Source organism: Giraffa tippelskirchi, chromosome 13 (assembly GCF_054371585.1).
Source record: "Giraffa tippelskirchi isolate mGirTip1 chromosome 13, T2T-mGirTip1v1.2.pri, whole genome shotgun sequence".
NCBI lineage: Eukaryota > Metazoa > Chordata > Mammalia > Artiodactyla > Giraffidae > Giraffa > Giraffa tippelskirchi.
This window is the reverse complement of record NC_137287.1, coordinates 8,618,537-8,639,882: the sequence shown is the minus strand read 5'-3', so window position 1 is coordinate 8,639,882 and position 21,346 is coordinate 8,618,537. Positions and strand designations below refer to the sequence as shown.

Here is a 21,346-nt window from a genome sequence, read left to right as displayed (position 1 = left end):
TCAGGTCCTCTGCTCAAAACCCTCTGGGGGCTTCCATCCCTCTCAGAGTCTAAGTCAAGGGACATAGTCCCTTCCAGGGCCCCTCCATCTACTCTGACTCCACCTCCTTGGAGCTCTTCCTCACCTACCACACTCCAGGCATCCTCACCTCCTTGCTGTCTCTCTCATATGCCAGGCATACTCCCTGCTCCTGGTCATTGCACCTGATGCTTCCTCTGCCAGAATGCTCTTCCCCCAGAGACCCATGTGGCTCACTCCCTCAAAGCCAGCACCCTAACCCTTCTGTCCTACTTTATCTTCTCCATAGCATATTATCACCATTATATATGTTATTTGTTTATCATCTCTTTCCTCTCCCAGAACCCCATGAGCACAAGGACTTTTGTCTGTCACGTGCCCACCATCTAGAATGATCAGCACATAGTAGATGTTCAGTGAAAGTGTCAGTGGTTCAGGGCTTCCGGGTGGTGCTAGCGGTAAAGAATCCACCTGCCAATGCAGGAGATGTTGAGATACAGGTTCGATCCTTGGGTAGAGAAGATCCCCTGGAGGAGGACATGGCAGCCCACTCCAGTATTCTTGCCTGGAGAATCCCATAGACAGAGGAGCCTGGCGGGCTTCTGTCCATAGGGTGGCAAAGAACCAGACATGACTGAAGTGACTTAGCACAGCACAGTATATGCTCAATGAATACTTTTTGATTAAGGGAGTGAAAGTTGGACCTTTGATTGCCTCCCAACCTTGTCTGCCTGGTGAAGTTTAACATCCAAGGCCTCTCTCACTGGCCTTATCTCCCACCCATGCTTACCCCTGTGCCTGAGCATCACAGCAGTTTCCTGAGGTTCTCTGGTTGCTCCCCACCCCCAGCCCCAGTGTCTGGGCATGCTCCTTCTGCCCAGAACGCCTGCACCACTGCCTGCTGCACGCCACCCCTTCAACATCCAGCTCAAACATCACTGTCTCTGGGAAGCCACCCTGAATCCCTCACACATTGAAATCATGTCCCTCCCACCACCCAGGAGCACCTTAAGTGCAAAACAGTGGCCCCAGAACATGCATTCCCAGCTAATGTTTGGTGAATGAATGAATGAGCATAAGACCTGTATCAGAAAGGTAGTTTAAGGTGAAGGGCACACATTCATTCTTTATTAATTTTTCACGCTACCATTTAATATGGATCTCAATAAGGGATGCTTGGCATGATACCAGGACTCTCTGAGAGCAGGAGCTGTGTCTCTCCTTCCTGTCCTCTCCCCCACAGGGCCCGACAACGGGCTCCGGGGCTGCACCTGTGACTCACCCCACTGAGTCACCCTGCACACAGGAAAGCACTCTGGACCAGGAATCAGCACTCCCCTTGCCACGTGTCCCCTGTAACCCTGGGCAAGCCCCCCAAGCAGATGAGTCCTGGTCTTGCATCTGTCAAATGGGACACCACCAGCGCTTGCTCTGTGGGTCACTCAAGATTGAGGTCTGAACAAGTGGAAGGGGTGTGGCTGTCTCTCAGGCCAAGCTACATCTGAGCTAGCCTTGGGATGGACTTTCCAGGGAAGGAGGGATGGCTGGAACGGTGCCTCCAGCCCGTCTGCCAGCCAGCTAACCTGAGCCCACAGTCTGGGAGAAGTGCCAGGCTCTGACACACTGTGCAGCAGGGGGCTGGCTCAACTCCAGAGCAACACCTTTGGCAGCCCCCGGGGAGGGGAAGGGGGAATGCTTGGCTCCAGATCAAGAGCGTCTGAGCGAGGGCACGGAGAGGGCAGCTGGGGGTGTGCGAGTGGCTGCTGCTCAACAAGAGGCTGGCAGGAACCCGGAAAGGAGCATCTGCTACTGACTAACCCCCAGCCACCATCCCTCTCCAGCGCTGCGAAGATCTTCCCATTAGTCCAGGGGAGCTGGGCCCCTGCTTAGCTACCCTCAGCTTCTAGATGGGAAATAAGCTCTCGGGCTCGGGGCTGGGATGCAGGGTTGGGAATACAGGGGAAGGAGAATGAGATGGAGCAATAACCTAGATCTCCTTCCCCCCAAATGGAGGAGGTCCTGCACTCTTGCTGAGAGTAGAAACTGAACGAGGTGGGCACTCAGCATCAGACTGTGAACCGAGAAATCCTGGGGGAAGAGGGGGCCTGAGCCTGAGTCTGGATGAGATACTGGGGCAGGAGGGGTCGCAAGCTCAAAGGCTGGAACTCTGGAAGTTTGCGGGGCGGGGCGGGGGTTGCTGCAGGCCCCAAGGCAATAAAATTAAGGAGAGAGGTGGGGTCTGGCCTCTAGCAGAGATGTGAAGCACTCTGGAGGTGAAGATCCAGAAACATTGTCTGCGTCCTGAAGGAGGGATGCTGAGCGGTTGAGTCGAGGGAGGATTGGAATGGGACGGAGCAGGGGCTCTGGGGAGCGACCCCCGGGAGGGATCGAGCGGACGTCGAGAACGCAAGGGAACGAGGTCCCGGGGGCTGTGACCTTTCAGCCCCTTCGGAGGACCTTAAGCGGGATGCGGTGGGAGCCCCGGTGTCAGGAGCCCCAGCGCTGGGCTCTCTCGGCTGGGACCCGCCGGGGCGGGGCGGGTGCGGGGCGGGGCCGGGCTGGCGGTTGGGCCGGGGTCCCGGGGGCCGGGGCGGGGCCGGGCTGGCGCTGCGCAGCCGCGGGGCGGCCGCCGCGCATGCGGGGCTCACCGGGCTGCAGCCGGCGCCGCTGCCACTCCCGGGAGCATGAAGGACCGAACCCAGGAGCTCCGCACGGTGAGTCCGGTCTCTGCGCGGCGCAGCTGGCTGCCGGCGCCCAGCGCCCGATCCGCTCCCCGAGCGGCTCTGGCGGCCCCAGGGGCGGTCGCCCCTGCGTCCCCGGCCAGGGCGGGAGCGGAGCGGTGCCGACCCGGGGACCCCGACCGCACTCCGGGTCCCGCCCCTCGGACCCACTGGGGTCACGAGCTCGTGTGAGCTCGGCTCCGATGGCCCGCGGGCTGGCGGCTGGAACCCGGGGTCCTAGATAAACTTTTCGGCGCCCCCCTTATTTTCGGAGGGATATTCTGGAATCTGTGGCAGGACCGAAGCTTGGCCTCTCTGTCGCCCGGCGGAGCAGGTCCCGACCCTTGTCTCCCCGCTCTGCCTCCTCACTGTGCCTCCTCACTGACCCTCCTGCCCTCCCTCTGGTTTAGACTGATGGCGGGACCTGTGGGAACGGGCCGGGGGCGGTCCCCTGTCCAGAGCCCGGCTGCAGGGCGTGCTGCGGAACCCGGCCGGTCGGGTGGGGCCGGGCTCCTCGGGCGGGCGCTGTCTCGCGGGACGGCCGCCGCCCCCATCACCTTCCGTCACCTGTAGCTCCCATCACCTGTGGCTCCCCAGCCGGTGGTGATCGGCAGCTGCTGCCTTCCCCGATCCGGGAGGGGTCAGGCCCGCTCTCATTCCCTCTTCTTGGCTTCCGGGCAGCCGGGGCCGGCGTTTCCAGACCCTTCCTGGGCTTCCAGATCGGATTCCGGCTTGAACCTATTTTTTTCCACCTGTGTTTCGGAGGCCACTGGGGTGTGGCTTCTGGGGCGGGGCTCCGATGGGGGGAGCAGAAGGATGCGCAAAGGTCTCGAGTCAGAGCCCGCCCTCTGCCAGCCCAGACAGAGACCCCTGCCGCCTGCTCCTTATCATCAAAGCCCCTCTCCCCTGGCCTCTGCTCTTAACGAGGGTGTTCGCACCTCTGCCTTTAAAGATGGCAATCCTGGGAGGGGCTGCGGGGCCGGGACCGTGAAGAGAAGGAAGTGAAGTCTGCCTGTGGGGAACCGGGACATCAGGGCTCTAGACGAGGTTGAGGCTCCTCTGAGGCCCTGGCTGACCACCCTGCTGATCTCCGGGGGGCGGGGGTGGGGGGCAGAGTCTCCCCAGAACCCTTCCACTGCTACCCAGCTTAGAGCCGGAGACCTGGTCCCCGTAAATGGAAAGTTCCAAGTATCCTTTGGGCTTCTGATCCCATGGCTGGTCCTCTCTGCACACAGCTTCCCTGCACTTGTGCCTGGCTCTCCCACATCGTACCAGTCTTGTCTCCTGGGCTGCGTGGGGCTGGCACCTGCGCTCTCCTGCCTCCATTGCCCCCTTGCCCTGGCTGCCGGCCCCCACTCTCCCATTAGACCTGTATTATTCCTGGCTGAGTGCCTAGCACTCACCCCCCACCAGGGTAAACCCCTGGAGTTTTCAAAGGAAGAAGATGGTCCCTCATGTCGTATATGGTGTCTAAACACTTCCCCCAACAGCCTTGCAGTTGCCCTCAAGTTTCCTGTGCTCGGTTGAATCAGAAGGAGCGTTGTTATCTTGGGGATGAAGGGCGTGCACTGCATTTGCTGGTGTTTGGGTGCCTGATGGTCAGACCAGAGGGTCTGTGGGAACCAGGTGCTCAGGGGGAACAGAGCCTTTGACATCTGACGTCTTCTGACTCATCACCTTCATCCCCTCCGCTGAAGGGAAAACAAAGGCACAAGAGAGAGATGTGGCTGGCCTGGCAGATCAAGTGAGGTGGGGGAAAGGGGCTTTACTCAGGCCTGAAAATAGTCAGACTTAGACGGGGCTGAGACCTAAGGCCTAAGAGACATTGGACTGTAGGAGCGTGAAGCCAGGTCTTTGCTCTGGTGTATGTCTGTGAATCCCTCCCCCACCCCGGCACATATACACGCTAGCCAGACCGGTCCTTAGGTGATGAAGCCTGGCTTCTCTGAAAGTGATCTGAGGCTTCCTCTCCAGATGTTCCCCCACTCCAGGCATTCAGTGCCCACTCAGGCTGCCGTCCTCGTGGCTGGGTGGCCCTGTCCCTTAGGGACTGCTAGCACCTTTGAGGATCGGCTGGCAGGAGCCCACACTGAGTGGGGTGCAACCGTTAGTCTAGGGGGGCAGCCATTCCCACAAGTCTTCCTTTGGGCTGCACAGATTCCCATCTAGGAAGTAGGGATAGGAAAACTGAGAACCCAGGTTCTCAAGGCAAGAGGTAACAGGTCTCCTGACTCCGATTCCATATCTGGGGGAGACCTTGAACCCCCAGAACCAGAATGCCCGGGAACCGAGAGGCCAGTGCTGGCTGGGCTGGACAGAGAGTGGTGCTTGGGACAGCTGCTTGCACCATCCCCCCCTCCCTCCCCCTCCCTCCCCCCTCCTCCTTCTTCCTCACCCCACGCCACCACATTTGGAAGAAGGAAAGCGAAGGGAGCTTATTTATAAAAAGTCACACTTGGGGAAGGAGCTGGCATGTTTCCTCCACGCTGCAGGCCGGGCCCAGCCCTCCAGCCTTCTCCCAGCCCTCCTCATCTCTCACGGGGGCCGATCCTCTCCTGCTAAGAGAGAAGGAAGGGGTCATCCGGGGCCAGTGTGGGGGCCTGAAAGTGCCCTACAGCCCTCGGAAATCAGAAGGGCAACCTGGAGCCCGAGGAGGGGTGCGGACGCGTGCAACCAGAGTGTATAAAACCAGGGGGACTTTGGGGACAGGTGTCCCCAGGCAGCCCCAACCTGGCCAGCGGCCACCTCCACCCCCCAGTTCAGAGGCCTCCCCGGTTTTCTTTCCGAGGACTGCTCGGAGCTGACACCCCTCCCTGGGCCCAGAAGGGTGTTTATGTACCTCCTGGGCCATGTGAGGCACAGGGGGGCCTGTGGCAGGAGCCAGGAGCCAGAGAGAGGAGGGAGCGTGGGGCGGTCAGAGCAGGAACCTTCCTGGAAGAAGAGGACAGGGATCGCCCCGGGGGAGGAGCTGGATTTGAACGGGAGGAGGGCGGAGGGCAGGTGGGCCGAAAGAGGGGACCCCTGCGAGAAACGGCAGAGCGGCTGGCGATGCCTGGGCCTGACATCCAGGGTCCCTGCTCGCTCACCAGAGCAGCGGGCAGGCCTGAGTGGTGAAGCCTAGTGCCCCCTCTGCCGACTGAAGGGACTGAGGGTCTCAGAGCAAGAACAGGCAGGTGGGTGCCTTAACCTCTCTGTGCTCATTTGTCTGCATAATGGAGCCAGCCCGCTTCGCCCTGCAGAGCAGAAGAAACGGGGGTGTAAGAATAGACTCAGGCTAGGGGCCCTTCCTTCCCTCCCATCACCTCCGTGGGATTTCTTTAAAAAAAAATTAACAATAAAGAATCTGGGCACATGTTCATCTGAGGTGCAGATGGCATCCAGGGACTATCTAGTGCAACTTCCTATTTTACAAAGTGGAAAACTGAGGTCCAGAAAGGGCCAGGAGTTTATCTTAGGTCACATAGCACCTGGAGGGAGGCAGAGCCCAGCCCTCCCACACCCTGAAGCTACTTCCCTGAGTTGCACTGGGGCCCTGCTAAGGGGTAGACTGGCTGAGAGCAGAGATCTAGGGCGGGGGTGGGGGGTGGTGGCGGTCTGCAGGGTTGGGAAAAGGAGGGATCAGAGAGAGAGACCTTTCTTTCTTTCTGGAGACCTAGCTCAGTCTCTCGCACACCCCTGACTCAGCTCTGGGCCTCTCTGCTTTAGTGAGATAGGCTTTGATTAGTCATTAAAAAGAAGAGGAAAAAAAATAGCCCTTGAGACAGACAACAGCAGCTCCTGCTCCAGCAGCAATGAATCAACCCCGCCTGCTGGCCAGCCGCCATCTCCCAGGACGGGCCTGGAGGCGGCCTGGCCTCCGCACCTCTTGGAGGAATCACACTCTTATTTATTTCCAGGAAGGGATCGTGGAATCCTGGAGCCTCTGCCCAGAGAGACCACCAGGGCTGCGCAACGGGGGCTTCTAGTGGGATCCCCTCCTCTGTTTCAACAGGTCCCTGTGGTGGGGCCGGTGCTCACGCCCACCCTGACTTCCTTTCCTGATTGGTCAGGCTGGAGGGGATGAGACCCGGAGCCCAGATAGCCAGCTGGCCAGAGACCAGGCCAGTGGTTCCCAATCCTGGGGGGCTTTGAAAAGAAAAAACAAAAACAACTTAACCTCACCAGCGCCACCCCCATAGATTCTCATTTGGTCTGGAAGCTGGTTTTGTTTTGTTTTGTTTTTAAAAAAAAAACCCTACCCCCAAGGGACTCTGTTGCTGGACCAAGGTTGAGAACCTCTGAAAGATAATTAAAAATGTGCATGCATGCTCAGTCATGTCTGACTCTTTGTGACCCCATGGACTGTAGCCCGCCAGGCTCCTCTGTCCATGGGATCTTCCAGGCAAGAATGCTGGAGTGGGTTGCCGTTTCCTCCTCCAGAGGATCTTCCCGACCCAGGGATCAAACCCACATCTCCTGCACTGGCAGGCGGATTCTTTATCACTGAGCCACCTGGGAAGCCATGAATTAAAAATACCAGGATGAAAAAAAAAAAAGAAGCCACGAATTAAAAACACCAGGATCAAAAAAAAGCCAACCACCAGGACCAATTGGATGTTGGTTGGATATGAGAGGAGGAAGAAGTGTGGATGCCCCCATTTCTGACTTGGGGTACTCTTTAAGAATGGGGGCTCTAAACAGAGGGGTTCAGAGAAGAGGGCTCAGGAGGAAGAAGTGGAACTTAGTTCTGGCCAGGTGGTTGGCAAGGTGCCCATGTGATGTCTGGGTGGGTTTGTCCGGAAGACGGTTGTACCTCGGAGCTTGTAACTGCCTCACGACTCCAGCTGCCGCCTCCACACCACAGCCTCTCCCGTCCCCCACTCTAGTCCAGCCGTCTTTCCGGAGCTGTGACTGCCACTTTGAGAGGGTTGGCCGATTCCCAAGGGAGCTGGGGCCCTAATCAGTCAGGGCCTTGGCATAGATGGGATAAAGTCGGAGGGGGCAACAAAGGCATAAGCCATCAGATTCTCACAGACTGGGACAAGGATCAGAACAAAGGAACATCCTTCATTTGAGCCCCAAAGCCAACCAAGTAAACAGGGAGGGGAAGGGCTTCTTCCTTGGCAGGGAGAACTGTGTGATGACTTCTGTGATCTCTGGCTGCATTAACAGAGGTCGACTTTATAGACAGAGGGAGGTGGTGGGTCAGATCTTTGGCCCTGCTCAGACCACAGTCAGCAGCAGTTCAGTTTCTCTCTTGTACTGGAAAAGACAGAGACTAGGTGGAACAAATCTGGGGCAGGGGTTTCAACTTAAGGCGTCTGGGAAGGATCTGAAGTGGAGGGAACTTGGTCAGCTTGAGAAAAAAAACCCAGGGAGGATGCAGATGGTACCCTCAGATCTCTGGCCCTCAGATTTCTGGCAGGGCCAGCCCAGGGAGAGGGTACCAACAGGTGCTTTATGGCCTGGGGAAGGGCTTTCTAACAGTTGGGGCTGCCCCAGATAGACAGAAGGGCCTGGGGGAGCTAGTGAGCTCTCCACCACTGGAGGTGTGAAAGCTGAGACTAGAAGCTGTGGCCAAGGTGACTTTTCAGGTCTCCCAGGGCTTGAGAGTGTGTCGCAGTGGCTCCAGGAGGGATGTGAATAGGGTGTGGGGAATGAGAGGAGCGAGATCCCATCCCTGGGGAGATGAGGAAGGCTTCCAAAAGAGGTGGCATCTAATGAAGAAGGGAATGTCAGCTTCACGGAATGAGCACTGCAGGCAGGGGGACCGCAGGGAGGACAGTGGGCAGATTCTAGGGGAGGGGAGGTGGTTATAGGTGGGGTGTGCTGGGATCAGATTTCAGACTGGGGCGATGAGATGAGGCGGGTAGTGGGGGGCTGAGAGTGAAAAGAGCCTGAGGAGGAAGAAATTGCAGCATTTGGAAGGGATGCCCTGGGAGCATCCACTCCCAGTTTTGCTCAGAGCAATGGTTGGTTTGACCCAGGCTGTGAGGTCAGGCCCTAATGTATATGTATGTGTGTGTGCATGCTCAGTCATGTCCGATTTTTGCGACCCCATGGACTGTAGCCTGCCAGGCTCCTCTGTCTATGGGATTTTCCAGGCAAGAATACTGGCACGGGTTGCCATTTCTTTCTCCAGGGGATCTTCCCAACCCAGGGATCAAACTTTTGGTCTCCTGTGTCTCCTGCATTGGCAAGCAGGTTCTTTACCACTAGTGCCACTTAATTGATGGAGAGCGTGGAGGAGGGTGTGGCATCTCCCTGCCACCTTTCTGTTGGAGAAACTACCTGAGTCCAGCCTCTGTGCACGGAGGCTGTGCAGGGAGCAGGTCAGAGCTGGCTGGATGCCTGGAGAAGTCAAATCCATTTCGCAGATGGGCAAGCTGAGGCCCAGAGGGGGGCACCAGCCCTGGGGTCCCTGGCAGTGATTCTCATCTCTGGTGACTCAGGCACCCTTGTCTTGGGCTCCAGCTGGTCATTACTCCCAGAGGGAATGAAGCTGGAAAATTCTCCTTCCACCTTTTCCCGTTCACCCTTATCCTCTGGGCACCGGAAGGACAGAGAGGCCAGGTTGCTGAATGGCAGGAACTCTGGGGGACACCTCCCAAGCTGGCCAGCTGCCTTGGAGGGGGCCCTGGGCGCCTCCACCGCACCCTGCCTCGGTTTCCCTGTGGAGTGCTCCTCCTCCAGCTCAGCTCCTAGATGCTCTGTGGCTAAGGGAGGGCTTGGTGGGGGATGGGGAGCACCTGGTGGCAGCCACAGGCACTTGTGGGAGCGAGGACTTATTTTAGCTGCTGGGGGAGGAGGTGTGATCTCTTGATGAGAGGGGCCGCCTCCATAAAGCTCCCAACCAGCCCCTTCTCTTGGTTGGCCCCACTTGGGTGGGGTGGTGGGACCCTGAGAGCCCCAGTCCTTTGCAGAAAGTCCTGTGATTCCCCATCCATCCTGGGCCTGCCCTCCCCCAGCAGGGCATCGCTGTCCCCATTTCATAGAAGAGCAAGCAGACCCCGAGGGAAGCCCCTCAGCCGGTCAGTGTCTGTCTGGGCAAAGCACTCGGCCCCTTCAGAGCCGGTGAGGGCCCAGCACCCCATCCCCTCCACCTCTGCCTGCCTGCCTGCATCCTCACGAGAGATCATCAAGGTGAGGGCCAGTGCCTCCTCCCCGTGGGGCACTGAGGATGAGGAGGCAGGACCCAGCCTGAGAACCCCAGGTGCCCGTCCTACCCTGAGTAGCCTGGCCTTGGCTGTGAGGGACCTTGGCCTTGCCCCCAGAGCGGGCTGACCCTGGCTGACTCCAGGTGTAAGACAGACAGTAATGAGCATGGCCGGCATGCTGGGAAGTCAGAGATGTAATTACCTCCAACCCTGTGATGGGCTGGCTTTTGTGTGGCGGCTCCTGGGGCCGAGGGGCAGAGCTGACACCTGCAGCTGAGACCTAAGGCAGGCCCCGAGCCAAGTGACAACATGACTGGCCTCGGGTGCCTGCCAGATCCAACTCTGCGCCTGGAAGGAAAGAGGATCAAGGTCAGTGCCAAGACTAACAGGGAGAGGGACTTCCCTGATAGTCCAGTGGCTAAGACTTCATGCTCCCAATGCAGGAAACCTGGGTTCCATCCCTGCTCAGGGTTCTAGATCCCACATGCCGCAACTAAAAATTCCTCATGTTGCAATGAAGATCAAAGGTCCCATGTGCCACAACTAAGACCCGGCACAACCAAATAGATAAATAAATATTAAAAAAAAAAAAAAACTAACAAGAGAGGTCTCCAGGCAGTCTGAGGGAGCAGGCCTGGAGGCTCCCAGAGCCCTCCATGGGCAGTGGCTGTCAGGCCAGCCTGGGTGCTGTGGGCATGACCTGTATCTGAGCCATCCTGCTTTTCGGCAGGGAGGTGGTGGTGGTGGCCAGGCCTAGGGGCTTCTCTGGTGGCTCAGTTGGTAAAAGAATCTGCTTGCAATGCGGGAGACCCAGGTTCCATCCCTGGGTCGGGAAGATCCTTTGCAGAAGGGAATGGCAACCCACCCCAGTATTCCTCCCTGGAGAATTCCATGGACAGAGGAGCCTGGCGGGCTGCAGTCCATGGGGTCACAAAGAGTTGGACACGACCGAACAACCCCAGGGATGTTCCCGGTCTCACTGGGGCTGGGAGCTGAGGGCGCAGCCAGGCCTTGTCCCTGCAAACGGGACGGACGGGGATGGCCGGGCCTCGGAGCTCCAACCGAAGAGCCTGCTGTAGGGGGATTCTGGGCAGCTTGAGGCCCCAGGTCCCACGGGACCCAGTGGTCCTACCACAGGGGCGCTCATGTGTGTCCACCCACGTGCAGGCCAAGGACAGCGACGATGATGACGACGTCACTGTCACCGTGGACCGAGACCGCTTCATGGATGAGTTCTTCGAACAGGTGGGAGCAGCACCCCTGCCTTTCCCCGAACACCGGCAGACCTGGGGTGGCCACGTCTCACCTCTCAGCCGGGCCCAGGGCTCTTACATACCGGCGCCTGGGCTCAGCAGCCCACGGGCACCAAGTATTGAGTGGAGTATTACCAAGTATTACCCTCAGTCATTTTGAGGGTAAATAGACTGAGGCTCAGTGGGGAGCAAAATTGGGGATTGCCCACTCCTTCCAACCCCCACCCCAGTCTAGAAGAATCCTTGGATCAGCATTACCGTCCCCCCCCACACACACACCTGAACCTTGCCCAGCCTGGCCCTGACCTCCTCCAGCCCTACTCTGGGCCCCAGAAGGCCCCTCCCTGGATTTCCGCCCCCAGAGCACCTGGCCTTGGCCCACAGGTGGAGGAGATCCGCGGCTTCATTGACAAGATCTCGGAGAACGTGGAGGAGGTGAAGCGCAAACACAGTGCCATCCTGGCCTCCCCCAACCCTGACGAGAGTGAGTGTGTGGGTGTGTGGGGTGGGGGGCACCCCAGGCCTCCAGGAAGTCGCTGCAGCCAGAGAAGGGACACCTTGCCTTCCTGGCTAGCTGAGGGGCCTGGCCAGGTTGGGGAGGTCAGGAAACACAGGCTCTCCCAGGCCTGGGTTGGGAGGCAGTTCAGTGCCCTTTATCACCCGCGGGATGCCTGGTGGGAGGGGTGGGGTCAGGTGGCTGGCCCCGCCCTCCCCAGGTAACTTGGCTGCTTTCTAAGACAGCCCTGGATTCTGAGAGGGAGGGAAGGAGGGAGGAGCTGCCTGTGATCAATAGGAGGCGTCCCAGCCCAGCCCTTCCCTTTCCATCGCCTCCCGGGGGAGCAGATGGCTGCTCTGAGGCATCAGCGCTGTGGGAGGGCAAGCCGGCCAAGCAGGCAGAGTTTCCGGAAAAAGCTGGCGGCCCTGGCACTCAGCCATTGGTGCCTCGGAGCCGGGCATTCTCAGGGCTCCAGGAAGTCACCTCTCCCTCTGCACAGGGAACATGTGTGTGTCTGTTTCACTCTGTCCCCAGGCAGGTCCCCCTGACCTGTGGAGGCACTGATTACTATTACACTAATAATGGGCCAGGCTGACAGTATGCCGGCCTGGGATCCCCTCCCTTAGAGGGGGTTCACCTTCAGCCCAGGGAGGCAGTGATGGGCTAGGGCTCAGGCCAGCCGCCTGGACTCATCAGATTGGGCGTGTGTGCCGCCTGCCTGTTCTTATGGCTTATTCACCTCCCTTCTCCCTTCTCCAGCTCTTTTGGAAGGCCCCAGCCCTTGGGGCCCCAGGACAGAGCCCGGGGCAGGGTCTAGCTGCTGCCCAGGTGTTCAGGAGGAAGGGCCTTAGGGCCCATAGCCCCCCACCCAGGCACCCAAGGCTTAATTCCGTTCTCAGTTCCAGCACTGCCTCTCTATCCGTGGCCTCTCAACCCCAGGCCCACAGGCATCCTCAAGCACCCAGAATAAATCTCTCCATGGCCCCAAAGTGTGTTTGGACCCGAGCCCAGTGCCACACCAACCAAGCCCAGCGCCAGGCCCTTGGAAGGCAGAACAAGTCAACTGGGAGCCAGGGAGACTGAACCAGGAAGGGTTGGAGAGGAGACAGGGAACCCCCAGAGCAGGGCATACCTCCAGTGCGGTCCCCAGGTCGTCCTGGCTCCCCTCCTGCCCCACCTAGAGGTGTGTCAGGGACGTGACATGGTTTGTCTGCATGCCCACATGTGTCTGGGTCAGTGTGTGTCCCTGGTGGGTCACTCCTGGTGAGGCTCAGGAGGGGGGCTGACTGTGAGGTGAGACTGTCAAGAGCTGGATTTGGCCTCTCACCTGCCGGAAGATGGAGCAGGCAGCGCGGCGGGGGGGGGTGGGTAGGGTGGGGAGACAGAGTTGCCCTGCTCCCCAACCTTAGCTGTGTTGTGTCACCTTCATCAGATATCAGCAATGACCAGTTCAGAATTTGCCACCTGTGAGCTGAGCAGTCAGGACCTGGCACTTCCCAAGGCGGGAGGGGCTCCCCCTGAAGGGTTCTAGGGGAGGAGGGCCCCCCATGAAGGGTTCTGGGGCAGAGGCGGAGCAGGGTCAGCAAGGCATCACAAGGAAAGTTGGCAGGAAGTGGGGGGCTTTCCCAGGCCAAGGCTTGCTCTGCCTCCTCTAGGGACTGCCATCCGGGCTGGGCTATTTTGGGTCTGAGCAAAAGAGGCTGAGACGTCAGAGCAGCTGGTAACCGAGTTTTCCTTTGTTCCTACGAATAAGGCGCATCCACCCCCGCTCCTGGAAGCCCCCCACTCACCCTCACTCACATGCCACTTGGGAAGTGCCCTGCCCATACTTAACTGGCCACTGTCAATGGCCCTTCTGAGTCCCCCCGGGGGAGAAGCCCCAGCCCCAGAAGCAAGCACAGAGTGGATGTGAAAGGTTGAATCCAGGGGTTCAGTCCTGGTTTCTCCAGGGGGTGGAGTCTTGGGGGGGGTGTGCCCTGAGGGTGAGTTCCACCCAGCGCCCCAGAGAGAAGCAGCCTTCTTGCCCCACTTTGCCAGTGAGCAAGCTGGGCAACAGGGCAAGCTGGGCACTCCCATGGCCTCTGCCAGCTTTAGGGAGATGGTTCCAGTTGGAACAAGGACCAGAAACTATGCCACTGCCATCCCCCAGGTCCACCCTCTCATAGGCCCAGCCTCATGCCACCTCCAGAGCCAACCATACCCCAGGAGGGCCCTCTCTTCAGCTCTTCTCTCAGCTCCCACCCAGGCCAGGTGCCACCCACCTACCAGGCCCTCAACAGTTGGCCTTCGCTGAGCTCAGACCTGGGGAGCAGGGCTTTGTGAGTAGAACAGGGTCTGCCCTGCCCAGGGTGCTTGATGGGGCTGGCTTCTGCCTCCTTGGCCCTTGGCCCTTGGCCCCATCAGCCCTTCAGCCGGGTGCTTAGCACCCTGAGCCACCAGGTAGCGCTAGGTGAGCCCGCTCCCCCCACCCTCAACTCCGGCAAGTATCAACTAAATGTTCCCCAGTGCCAGCTCCAGCATCGCCAGCTGCTCCACAATTATTTCTGCCTTAAATTTAGACCCATCTGTTATCTACAGGGGGTGGGTGGGGGGAGCCAGCAGAGGAGGAAGGGAGGCTCCTTAGAAGACAACACAAGAAGGGGTGAGGCTGCAGCTGGTGTGGGCCAGCCCGGGATTGGAGGGGCAGGCAGGGCCTTAGCCAGGGGACAAGGGGAGACCCAGGGTCTGCCCAGAGCCCCTCCACGGGGGAGCCCAGGGTGTCTACCCCCACCCCTTCTACCTCCCTAGAGACAAAGGAGGAGCTGGAGGAACTCATGTCCGACATAAAGAAGACAGCAAACAAAGTCCGCTCCAAGTTAAAGAGTGAGTCTGGGCTCCAGGCTTCCTCTGGGGTGTAGGGGGCACTCCGGGCCTGCTTCCCCCACACTGCCCAGGGGGTTTCACTGACTTAGGGTACACTGGGTCTTCCTTGCTGTCCTTGTGAGGGTGCCACCACGTGCCATTCACTCGGCAGCTACCTGGCGAGGCCTGTTTGTGCCAGGCTCTGGGCCGGGCCTCAGAACGGGTGTTGCGGCTTCCTCTAGGCAGTGTTCCACTCTGGACACTGTTCCCCACTTAGGCTAAAGAGGGTTAGAGGAGTGGCCAGTACTGCCTGGTCCCACGCAGGTGCCCCCATGCACTCCTGGGAGCACAGGCACGCATGCCCTGGAATGCAGGGGTCACGTCGGGTGCCCTGTGGTTGTGGCCACCTGCCCCGCCCCCATGGCATGCCCCGCCCCTTGTTCCATACACAATCAGGACGGGGTGGGCCTGCTCCACCAGGCTTAGCACACAGTAGGTGCTCACACTCACACACTTACAGATACATAGCTTAGTGTGTGCCTGGGGCCTCACAGGTGAGTGTACATGCACACACCCACACATCTTGCCTGGAATAGCCTCTGCCGGCCCCTCCTGCATCAGTGCATGGCGCGGCCCCTTCCTCTGCTTCCTGTGCGACCCCACTCAACAGACAACACGAGTCCCTCCAGGGGAGGTTCCGAGCCCGATCCCGGGTGTGTGGGCGGCGAGGCAGCGGCGAACGGGGCAGGTTATCAGCAGCCGGCTGTTCCCCAGGCATCGAGCAGAGCATCGAGCAGGAGGAAGGCCTGAACCGCTCCTCCGCAGACCTGAGGATCCGAAAGACACAGGTGTGGGCGGGGTCTCCGGGGCGAGCAGCCGGGCGCCTGAGGCTCTGGGGCCTCCGTTGGCTGGGCCTGACACCTGCACCCCCGTCTCGGGCCCCCAGCACTCCACGCTGTCCCGGAAGTTCGTGGAGGTGATGTCCGAGTACAACGCCACGCAGTCTGACTACCGCGAGCGCTGCAAGGGCCGCATCCAGAGGCAGCTGGAGATAAGTAAGCTGAAGGGGCGGGGCGGGGCCGGGCGGAGGGGCGGGGCGGGGCCGGGCGGAGGGGCGGGGCGGAGGGGCGGGGCCAGACTGCCGCTGACCACTCTGGGGAAGGGCCTCGCTCAGTTTGACACCTGCTCGCAGCCGGCCGGACCACGACCAGCGAGGAGCTGGAGGACATGCTGGAGAGTGGAAACCCCGCCATCTTTGCCTCCGGGGTGAGTGTGGACCCCTCCCACCGAGGTCCCTGGTGTGTGTGCAAAGTGCTGGATCTGGGCGGTGTTAGGACACCGTCACCGGTGAGGCAGGTTTTAGAGAAGAGAAGGCTGAGTCCCGGAGAGGGCAAGGGACAGGCAGAGGTCCCACGTTAGTGGCAAAGGTGGAAGTAAGACCCGTCTCCTGGTTCCTCCCAGTCGGGTCGGCTTCTTGCGCCCCGTGCTCACTTGCTACCAGCTAGGGGCTCCTTCCACCATCCTGAGGACCCTTCCCCGCTGGGAGGACACGGTGCCCTCGGCCTCTCTACATTGAAGTGAAGCTCCATGTGCTGCCAAGCAGGGGAGCTTCCTGAAGGAGGTGGCACACAGGTAGGGGAGGCAGCGTGGACATGCGATTCTAGGAGGAGGGATCAGCTACATTCAGTGTGGGAGGAAGAACAGGAGGCGAGGTTTCAGGGAAAAGGCCATTCAAGGCCTTTGGGCCCTTGGCGCAGTCATCTTGGGCTCCTACGGCACTGGTGGTGAGAACTACCACTCAGCTGTTAACGGTGTGCAGACACAAGTGGGAACTGTTATTAGCCCCATGTTACAGGTAGGAATCAACTGGTAGGAAATCAGGTCTCAGAGAAATTCGGTAACAGCTAGTAAAAGCCTGAGCTTCGCTGGTGGCTCAGTGGTAAAGAATCTGCCTGCCAGTGCAGGAGACTTGGGTTCGATCCCTGGGTTGAGAAGATCCCTGGGGAGGAGGAAATGGCAAGCCACTCCAGTATTCTTGCCTGGAAAATCCCATGAACAGAGGAACCTGGCGGGCTACAGTCCACGGGGTCGCAAAAGATTCAGACACTACTTAGTGACTAAACAACAACAATGGTGGGAGCCTAACAGAAAGTGAGCGGAGGGCTGTGGCTAAGGACAAAGCCTCAGGCAGGCCCTGCTTCCAGAACATTCTGCTCAGGCCACTGCCCATCCCAGCGGCCTCTGCCCTTGGCCTCTTGCTGTCCTGGCCCCCACCCCTCCCCTTTCAATGGGTCCCTGGGTCCAAGCTCATGGCTCGCACCCCCTAGATCATCATGGACTCCAGCATCTCGAAGCAGGCCCTGAGTGAGATTGAGACACGCCACAGCGAGATCATCAAGCTGGAGAACAGCATCCGGGAGCTGCACGACATGTTCATGGACATGGCCATGCTCGTGGAGAGCCAGGTGGGTGCCCGGGTCCCCCCTTCCACCCCGCCCCCAGCAGCACCCAGGGCTGCACTAACCCTCCCCTTTCTGCCCGCCATGCTGCCGTGCCTGGGAGGGACCCAGTCTTCAGGTAACTCACTGCGTGTGGTTGACACTGCCCACCTGAAGGATCCTCTCTGCATGGCTCTGCTTGGCTCTCCAGGACCCCAGGCCCTGCATGGCCCTGCCCACCTTCACTCGGCCTTGTCCTGTCTCATTCACCAGCTGTTTTGTCACTTGGGCACGTGGAAGGGCATTTTCCTAGGAGCCAGAGGAATAGCAACGAGCAGGACCACTGAGGGCCCGCTTCCCGGAGCGGATGTCTGTTGGGCGGTAGGGCAGCATCAGTGAACGATGAATGGCGTGGTCTCCAGCCGTGCCAGGTGTTAGAGGGAGGCACCCTGACAGAGCAGTGGTTCTCAACCTTGAAAGTGATCAAGAGCCACACTCAGAGGCCTTGTTCTACATTTCCCTATGCTGGCTTCCATTCCCAGAGATTGGCAGGTGGGGGTTTGTTGTTCAGTTGCTCAGTCGTGTCCAACTCTTTGTGACTCTGTGGACTGCAGCATGCCAGGCTCCCCTGTCCTTCACCATCTCCCAGAGTTTGCTCAAATTCACGTCCATTGAGTCAGTGATGCCATCCAGCTGTCTCATCCTCTGTCACCCCCTTCTCCTCCTGCCCTCAGTCTTTCCCAGCATCTGGGTCTTCTCCAGTGAGTCAGCTCTTTGCATCAGGTGGCCAGAGTACTGGAGCTTCAGCTTTAGCATCAGTCCTTCCAATGAATATTCAGGGTTGATTTCCTTTAGGATTGACTTGGGGGTAGAGGTTCATATATTTGTATGTCTTTAAAGTTCAAGGGTGATCCCTATGCTACTAGTCCCTGGGCCACACTTGGAGTGACCGTAACTGCAGTGACCACTTTGGACGGGGTGGTCAGGGAAGGCCCTCACTGAGGAGGTGGCATTTGAACTCCAGACTTCCCAGGGGAAGAGCAAAGAGCTGGCCCAGGTAGAGAGACCACAGTCCTGATCAGGACCAGCAAAAGCCTGACTTCCCTGAAAAGCAGAAAGGCGTTACGGGCGGTTAGAGCCCAGGGAGAGTTGCAGATGATGGAGACGGGGAGGGTCTTGGCAGGCGGTGCTGGGCCCTGGAGTCTTTTCTAGTTGGAGGATCTTAGTGTGGGAGGGACGTGGCCCATGTGGGGAAGCAGGGAGACCTGAGGAAGCTGCTGCTTCCATTGGGGTGAGAGGTCATGGTGCTGTGGCCACCAGTGGGAGCCGTGGCGTTGGAGAGAGTGGTCAGCTGTCAGGGTCGAGTGGCCTCTGAGGGCTACTACCAGGCCCACGAGGGCTGTGGGACTGGGCAGGGGCGTCAAAAGCTGTCAGGACTGGACGAAACCATCATGCCTCGGGAGGATGGCCTGGGGAGGGCTCACCATGGCCAGACTCCCGCCCACCACCACTCCCGCCCCTGCCTTGCTCTGTCTGGCGCTGTCCTCTGTTTGGCCCTGGGGTCAGAGCCCCAGGCGAGCGTCCTCTGCATGGTCCCCTCACCCTTGGCTGAGGCTGCATGGCCAGTTCCCACCCCTGGATGGCTGCATTTTGGGGAGCTGCTCGGGGTGCCTGGACCCCCTCCTCCTCACCTCCCCCTTTTCTTTAACCCCAGGCGCTGCTTTCCCAAAATCCTGCCTCGGGCCCCCTTGCCGCCCAGAGGGGGGCCCTCTGGAGCTGGGGTGCCCCTGGCCCTGCAGGGGGAGATGATTGACAGGATTGAGTACAACGTGGAACATTCAGTGGACTATGTGGAGAGGGCCGTGTCTGACACCAAGAAGGCCGTCAAGTACCAGAGCAAGGCTCGTCGGGTGAGTAGCCGCAGTCCCACCAGAGCCCACATCCTCACGTACCCATAGAGCCCCTGCCCTCAAGCATCACAAGTCCCTCCCCGTTTTGCCTTCCCTCGCCCCTCAGCTCCGACCAGAGCCTCCACCTGGCTCTCCCAGGCCTTCATTGTTGTTGTTTTTCTAGTTGCTAAGTCATGTCCAACTCTGTGACCCCATGGACTTGCAGCTCACCAGGCTCCTCTGTCCATGGGATTTCCCAGGCAAGAATACTGGAGTCCCAGACCTTCAGCGCTCTGTTAAAACCCCACTCAGACATGGTCCAGGCCATCACTTCCTCCCTCATCCAGTCCCTCAGACTCTCCAACCCTCAACCTTGACCAGAGTCTGCTCCCCAGCGGCCCCCCACCCCCAACCCCTCAAAGCTCTGCCCAGAGGAGGCCTAGCCTCCCTCCCGGCCCCCCACCTCCGTGTTCTCTGAGGCCTCTCCCTGCCTCCCTATGCAGAAGAAGATCATGATTGTCATCTGCTGTGTGGTCCTGGGCATCGTGATCGCCTCTACCTTTGGGGGCATCTTTGGATAGAAACCACCTCGCCTGCCACTCTGCTCTGGACGGTCCACCCCAAGGAGACCCGTGGCTGCTGCCCTGCCTCTGGCTCTGAGCCCTCTCCCTGCCACCCCAAACTGCTCCTTTCTCTGTCACAGGGCCCCCCACTCCCACCCCGCCCTGAGCCGTCGTGTGCATGATCTTTGTGACAATGTGCGTCTGTACCGAAGAGGCAGAGGGGAGCCAGGCTGGGAAAGAGCCAGCCGGGTGGGGACGGGCCAGCAAGGGACAGACTGAGGCCCAGGCCCCTCCCCTTCAAGGAGGGCTGCCCCGGGGTAGTTAGCCATGCTCCTGTCCCCCAGCCTTCAGTAATTCCACTCCTTCCTGGGGTCTGCCCTCTCCTGGATCAAGGCTCTCTCTGGACCCCAACCTTGCCTCCTCCTGACCAGCCCACCTGCCCCGTCCTGTGTCCTCTCCAGCTGTCCCCCTGAATGGGCACCCCCCTCTGAGGGCTGGGGACCAGCTGGCCACATGGTGCTGCTTTTTGGTTTAGGGGAGGGGTGGCCCTAAGAGACAGCCCAGCTCTAAGCCTCTAACAGCCGATCACTGCCAGGGGCCGTGGCCGGGTGGCTTGTGGCCGTGTCAAGACCCGGCTTCCTCCCCTACCTGGGGGCAGAGTCCCAGCAGGTCTTCGGCTGCCTCAGCCTCCCTCCTTCCCTAGTCCTCCAGCCCCCCAGAGCAACCCCTTAGGGCGACACCTGACCCCAGGGAGACCAGGGGCCTGGTCTGCCCTTGGAGCTAGGGCGGCAGCGCAGGCCCTAGTCGGGCCTCTGCACTGGTGAAGCCCACGCCCGGGCCATCAGCTCTCCCCGGGTTGGGTCCTCAAGCCATCATGTGTTGCATGTGTGGGACAGTGGTCCCTGCTCTCCTGTGCTTGAGAAGTCAATGTCACTTCAGGCCTGCAATCTTGTCCCACCCTTGCTGCCTGTTCCCCCATCCCCACCACGTGGGTGTTGGATGTCTCGGATGCAGTATTCAGCCAGGGAGGGGGCACCTCCCTCCTCCCCACCGGCACGGGACTTCTCAAGTCTGAAACATGCTCCCCGCCCAGAAGCCCTCTTCCTCGTCGACAGCAAGGAGTGTGCATGCGTGCGCATGCAGTGAGGACGGGGCCAGGCCTGTGCCCCCACCCGCCCTCCGCTTCGCTCCTGCCCAGTGACTGTGACCACTGTCCTTGTTGCCTTCTTGAACAGCGACTCCCCACCCCCCTCCTCCACTCCTTCACCAAAGGTCTTGGTACAACCAGCTGCCCATTTTGTGAAATTTTTATGTAGAATAAACATTTGTATCTGTACCACGCCTCTGCTCCAGATTTCTTAGTGTCATGGCCTTAGACCTTGGGGGTGAACGTGAGTGGCACCACAGGGCTCAAGAGGCCAAGGATCCCAGCCGCCTCCCTCCGCCTGCAACTTCCAGACCTTCTGGCCGGCGCCCCCCAGTGCAGCTTGAACCTCTCTCAGCTCCGGCCTGATTGATGCCTGTTCTGTACCGTGGGCCCAGATTGACCCCCTCTCCACACTTGCCCAGAAACCACAAATGACCACTGCATCCTCTCTCATCAGCCTACTAGACAGTCCCCACCCAACCCCATAGCAGAACCTGCCCTTCTGACCACCAGTGACTGGAGAACAGACCTGCAAGTGCCCAGCGCTGGCTGGTCAGCACCTGATGCGGCAGCTCACGGTTAAAGGTCAGCCCGGGCTGCTGGATGATGCTTTCAGACCACAGAGAAACCAGAGACTGGGCAGTGACCTCAGGCTCATGGGTACCATGGATACATATCACCCTGCCCTTGCTTCCCAACTTTGCCTGATGATGTGAAACAAACTACAGTCTTACCAAAGTTAACATATAAACACCCCTAAGTTAAAGGAATCTACCTTGTTCCTTGTAGGTTAGAAGAAAGCTTTCACACATTTAAGTTCTTTAAACCTAACTCACACCTGGGAA

At 59.4% G+C, this 21,346-nt stretch overlaps 1 protein-coding gene across 2 annotated transcripts; it reads left to right on the top strand.

Annotated features, from left to right (window-relative positions):
* The first annotated feature begins 2,687 nt into the window (after positions 1 to 2,687).
* STX1A (syntaxin 1A) lies at positions 2,688 to 20,690 on the top strand. 2 transcript variants are annotated; one of them, XR_014073340.1, is made up of 10 exons: positions 2,688 to 2,732; positions 11,042 to 11,119; positions 11,512 to 11,611; positions 14,411 to 14,485; positions 15,239 to 15,312; positions 15,411 to 15,519; positions 15,657 to 15,730; positions 16,792 to 16,929; positions 18,617 to 18,812; positions 19,295 to 20,690. XR_014073340.1 is itself a non-coding variant. In XM_081557903.1 (10 exons), the coding sequence occupies exons 1-10, from the start codon at positions 2,703 to 2,705 to the stop codon at positions 19,370 to 19,372; spliced, it is 867 nt and encodes a 288-aa protein (XP_081414029.1). In that variant the 5' UTR covers positions 2,688 to 2,702; the 3' UTR covers positions 19,373 to 20,690. The 2 variants fall into 2 exon arrangements, 1 of the variants encoding a protein (XP_081414029.1); XM_081557903.1 differs by having other exon boundaries at positions 18,702 to 18,812.
* The last annotated feature ends 656 nt before the right edge of the window (positions 20,691 to 21,346 follow it).